We start from the raw sequence: 6000 nt of genomic DNA, 5'->3' as shown, positions 1-6000 counted from the left end.
TGCTTTTACTCTGCGTATTGCCTGTCAGCACCTGTGTGTCCAATCAGACTCAAAGCTGATCGTTTGCTCTTACTGACATTGTTCCTTTTTTCTAGATCCTTGCTTGTGTTGTACTTACTCTCTGATGTCCGTCGCTTTGGATAAAAGAGTCTGCTAAGAGAATTGTAGAATTGTAGTTCATCAAGTGTCCGCTTGAGGTTTTCATTAATTTTTAATACAGTCTGTGATTTTGAGTCACTGTGGTGGTTTAAGGTCTATCGGCTCTTGAGGGCCCCCTACTGGCCTCAAGCAGTCGCCTGCCATGCCTGTTCACAAGCAGTGCTTCTGTAAAACGATAATGCAGACAAAAAAAATATAAAACTACATTTTCACACCAGCTAAACTATTTTTTATGAGCCCCTTCCCACAAAAATTTTTTTTTTCAAATTGTTCTACTTTCACTGGTGATGTGAAAAACCTTTAAAAGATGACAAAATAAAAACTATCAGAAAATAAAATGAGCGAAACCATCTCCTTTTTTTCACATTTTAAAAACAATCTTAAACATATCATGATGGCAAAACGATTTTTTATAACTTCTTAAACACTGGAGTAAAAAACACACATCAGACCAATGGATAACAACATGTTATTATTATTATTATTTTTTTGCCTCTCAGGGCTTCCGTAGTTTTGTGGGTTAGCAGCACTATGGAATATATAATTCATTCTCTGGAGGATTAAAGCTGCAAAACAAAGAGCAATCAACACATTTGATTTAATCGTCTCGAATTCATCTTAAGACCTGGACCTTTAGAAACATTAATTCCTGTCATGTAGAGACGTTTGTCATCGTGCAGGATGTTGTAGGTTTGAAGATGTATCTCAGGAGGCCTTATGAGTTCTTATCAGTACTTACTGGCTGAGTGAAGGTGTTCCGTTCTTTTGACCGTTAACCTGATTTTAAATGTATCTCCAATTCAAGATTATGAGCAATTTATTATTATCAAAAAATCTGCGATATTTCAAAATGTGCACTTACAAATGTACAACCCTGAAAACCAGCAAACACGCACTCTGTGTGTCACTTAACGTCTGTTATTCAAGGTCATAATCACAGCTTCAGTGTTTGCAATGCACAGTATTTTCAGACCTCTCATGTGACCAACTCCGCAACCATCATACAAATGTCTACAGCTGTCTGTGGTGGAACAGGGAATTTAGTATGCATCATCCGTCCCATGAGACATACAAAATAGATCCTTTCTTCTATTTCCATGTGTCCATAGAGTGTTCTGTTATATTCACACACACACACACACACACACACACACACACACACACACACACACACACACACACACACACACACACACACACACACACACACACACACACACACACACACTCTCTCTCTCCCTCTCCTCATTATTGCTGGTCATGAACACACATCTTTACTTCTATTATCAGCGCTTTATTCAGCAACACCTCTTCAACTTAACCTTCTAATTCAGCCGCTAATGTGATTATAGTAACACATGTGTGCACTGAGGAGAGGTCCACTTAAGGTAACACAGCTGTCATCTACATAACCACTCCCACACCCCCACCACCATCCCCACCCACACACACACACAAAGACACACCCATATATGTTTTAATGCAAGAGTCGGTTTCAAATCATACTTTTACTTGGCTCATAGTTTGTCAGACTTTACACTCCATTGTATACATTTAACACACATTATAATGATTTAGAATAAAAAAAGGAATTTATTCATTCACGTTCCCCTTAAAGGATGGAGTGTTATTTCTTTGGTGAGCCTCTGATTTTTCATGTAGCCGTCATCATCAGGTCTGATTGATTTACGGCCAAATACCTGCAGAACTAAAGACTTTAAAGCTCAAGTAGCAGAGAGAACTCCCATGATTCCCCGCCATCCTCGACGTCGCCCCCTGGTGGTAGAATCTACATATTGTATCTTGTTAAACAGAAGATGGATGCACACAGTATTTCACTTTGAACTGCCTTGTTTCTGTATAAATCTACTTTACCTTGCTTTGCCTTCTGATCTGGCTGATGAGTGACCCCCCCCCCCCCTCTCCTCTTGTCTGTGATTGGTGCAGGTGAGTCAGTACACCTTTGCCATGTGCAGCTACAGAGAGAAGAAGGCCGAGCCGGTGGAGCTCCTCCAGCTGGACGGCTACACGGTGGACTACACAGACCCGCAGCCAGGTAACGCACCGTGCATGATAAAGATGAAGTGGAAGAATCACGACATGAAGGACACACTCCTGCACTCCCACAGTCCACCCACACAGGTGTTTTTACTCATGAAGCCTGATTAGATCTCCTCACATCCAGGTTGGACAGCTGACCTATAAGGGATCTTATTGGTTCATATATCAGATTGGCATTACACAGCTTTAGCCTGACTAGTTTTCTAAACAGCTGGAGTGTTTAAAAAACACCTTTTTGTTCATCTGCAGGCCTTTAGCAGGACTTTAAGGTGCCTTCTTGTAATACACTCAAAAGTGAAGCAGAAAGTGTGACACAATTAAAATGATCAGTAATATTAATAATATTTATACTGTTACTTTAAGTGTCATAGCAGCATTACTCGGTCTGTGAAATAAACAAGCTGGGAAGTTCAGCTTTTTGCTCTTGAGAAGCTTTAAGCAAGACAGATGGCTGTGGCTCAGTGGTGGAGTCAGGCGTCCGTCAACCAGAAGGTCAGGGGTTCGATCCCCAGCTCCTACAGCCACATGTCCGATATGTCATCGAGCAAGGCACTTAACCCCGAGTTGCTCCTGCTGCTTCGTCAGACCAAAGAGAGATAAAAACTTGAGTCCATTTACCATCTACAAAATAAGCCTGATGATGTCATCTATTTTAATCAACACGCCCAGAAATGTTCGCGTGCAGAAAGTTGAAAGTGGATTTGGTAGAAATACTGTTAAAAGTGGAAATATGTTTTTGTTTGTGACATTAATTACAAAACTGTGACTTTCGGTCCTCAACAGAACTGTAAAAAAAAAAAAATAGACTCTGAAAGAAATTTAAAGGAGCAATTTGTAACTCTGACGCCTAGTGTTTAAAATGGGTACTGCAGTCCAGATTCTAAACATCATAGAGAGCTGTCTCCCCCCCCCCTCCTCTCACAGGTCACCATGTGGTGGACTCTGAAGCTTCAGTGTTTATCCAGCTGTAAACCTTTCTGTGTTCTAACCTCTCTCCATTTTTCAAAAAGCATCTCCAATATTGATCCTAGTTTGAGCACGTTTCTGCTCGTGGAGCTTATTAGAAACATGCAGAGGCTTTTTAGGTCGGGTACAATCACTTCTATCTGAACCACTTCTCTTGACCCGCTTCCATCGCTGCAACACCTGTTGACCTGATAACTGCTCTCATATCTGGCAAACCGAGGGGCGTCCAAAACGGCCGTGTGGGGGGGTCGCCTTAAAAGTGCCCACCTTCTCTGGTCCAAACAAATCCAGAGCATTCAGGACCAGAATCTAAAGTTAGAAGGAGGACATACTGGCTGCTGCATTGTTGTCAGCTTCTTCTTCTTCTTCTTCTTCTGTCCGTCCCTCAGGTCTGGATGGAGGCCGCACGTTCTTCAACGCTGTGAAAGAGGGCGACACTGTGATCTTTGCCAGTGATGACGAGCAGGACCGGATCCTGTGGGTGCAGGCCATGTACAGAGCGACAGGACAGTCACACAAACCGGTCCCTCCCACCCAGGTCCAGAAACTCAACTCCAGGGGGGGCACAGCACCACAGCTGGACGCGCCCATATCTCAGTTCTGTAAGTTTTTTAACCAATCCATCTCATAACAAGCTTTTTCTCTGCAAGCTTTTAAAAGTTGTGACGAACGTTGCACATTTATCAGCACAGAACTGAAAGCTGAATTTTCTTACCAGATGAAGAATATATATTTACAACTTGACCTTTGAGCCCTGCATGTGCTAGGTCGACACAACACTTGGATCCTTCTCCACAGCTTCTTGTCACTCCGTCTCCGGTGCAGATGTTGTCCTCGTAACATTTTTTGACATAACCACCGACGATGTTCTTGGTGTGTCTTCTTCCCGGTCGTGTGCTTTTTATGTTTTAAACTGTTACTCTCTCTCTCTCTGTGTGTGTGCTGCTTCGCTCTCAGCTGTAGATCTGCTTTAGTGTTAAAGTGTCGGTGGCTTTGCTGTGTGTCTTTATGTTTCTCTGTTTGTTTCTTCCTTTTCTTTTTCTTCTTCTTTTTCTTCTTCTTCTTTACCCCGACCTTGCTATCTTGTAGCTGGATTTAACGGTAAGTGTTTTTCCTCCCCTTTCTTTCTCCTTCCTCCCTTTTGTTGTCCATCGGAAGTATTTCTGCTGAAGGACAGAAATACAAGACGTACAAACATTTTTATTTTTGTTTGTAATTGAACATGCATGCAGAGATGATTTGCTTTGGCTGTGCTTCATGTCTGCACATGTTCCATCAGTACAGCGGGGTTTGACTGGTTCATTGTGTCATGGATCAGCCTATGACAGCGCTGCATCGCAGGTCAGGGTGAAAATTCATAGATGCTTTTTATTCATGGGGACACGTTTTTCATGAATGCATCAGAGCTATAGCATGTTTATTGTATAACGAGATTAGTAACAGTTTCTATTTCATCCCTGTGAGACAAACTCTGCCTAAATGAGGGACGCTGATTTGGAGATTGTAGCATTTTGTAAATGAGGTGTGATTTTGATTTTATACTGAAAAGATTTTGGAAGGAAAAAAGTCTCTCTAGATTGTCCTGCTCTGCCTTTTTTTTGTTGCAATTTCAGTTTCCTTTTTACACGTCTTGTATATCGATAGGAATTAAAATGTCCATTGGAAACAGTTTGCCTTAAGCCTCACATTTGAATGATTCATGAGTGAGGATTTTGAGGCTCAACATTTGAACAGTTTTTCTGTGCAACTGTTTGTGCGGGGAAATCCAACCTTTATTTAACCTTTAAGCGGATGTGTGTGTGTGTGTGTGTGTGTGTGTGTGTGTGCAGATGATGCTCATGACGAACCACCAAAGGAGCCGTCTGTGTTACGGGGCTATATCTTCAGTTTTTAGAGCGAACACAGCGCTCTGTTACGGAGTTTGTTTGTAGTTGCAGACGACAACAGGTTGTTACGTTACTGAGGATACATTTCTGAATGTTGTCTCCTGTAACCATCAGCTGATACCTGCATGATAAACACAGACACGGTGAGATGAAACGGGGAAATGTAATGTTTCTGCGGATCACATCCCGAACTGTAGGAGATGATATGAACTGAGTTTTCAACAACATCCGGAGCTGCAGTTTGATCTCATACAGAGATGCAGGATTTCAGTCAATATCTTCTTAACCTTATCCACGGTAAAGCGCTGTGTGACAAACTGTACAGTATCATCTCAAACAAGGTTGTCAAAACATTCAATACTTTTGACACCACATGTTCTAAAAACCTAATCTAATCTCAGTTACTTTAATGAAACTTTAATGAAACTTAGATCTTCAGACGTGTTTTTAAAGGGGACATATTCTGAAGAATCCACTTGTACAGTGTTTTTGAACATATATCTGGGTAACCTGAGAGTCTACTGACCCACAACATGTGAAAGAAACCCATCCAGTCCTTTGTTTGTGGTCTGCATAAGTCTTACAACACAGAGAAAAATGCTCTGTTTCAAATGTGCTCTCCTTGTGATGTCACAGAGGGATTCTGGTAAAATAAATCCCCTCCCCTGATATCTCCACCCATGGACTCCACCCCCAGACTAGAACAAGAACTTTTGTGCAGGTCCGCCATTTTTTATTCTCGCTATAGAGGAGTGATGTCTCCGGGGAAAACTCAGGGGCGGGCTCATTACATTTAAAGAGACACACACACCAAAACGGAGCGTTCTGAGAGAGCTGGTTTATACAGGGTCACAAACCTCCTCTGGTGCTTGATTCATGTTATATTTTGACCAAAGCACAGCACAGATGTTTCATTTAGACCACAGGG

At 41.9% G+C, this 6000-nt stretch overlaps 1 protein-coding gene across 2 annotated transcripts in view; it reads left to right on the top strand.

Annotated features, from left to right (window-relative positions):
• cadpsa (Ca2+-dependent activator protein for secretion a) overlaps positions 1 to 6000 on the top strand; it is a 164542-nt gene that overhangs the window by 81177 nt on the left and 77365 nt on the right. For both annotated transcript variants that reach the window (XM_061041507.1, XM_061041508.1), the window contains exons 10-11: positions 2107 to 2215; positions 3576 to 3788. In XM_061041507.1, the coding sequence (XP_060897490.1) occupies positions 2107 to 2215; positions 3576 to 3788 (322 nt within the window). The remainder of the gene's footprint in view (positions 1 to 2106; positions 2216 to 3575; positions 3789 to 6000) is intronic.

The sequence above is a fragment of the Labrus mixtus genome, chromosome 7, assembly GCF_963584025.1.
Source record: "Labrus mixtus chromosome 7, fLabMix1.1, whole genome shotgun sequence".
NCBI lineage: Eukaryota > Metazoa > Chordata > Actinopteri > Labriformes > Labridae > Labrus > Labrus mixtus.
The sequence above is the reverse complement of the archived record's forward strand: the minus strand, read 5'-3'. Positions and strand labels throughout refer to the sequence as shown.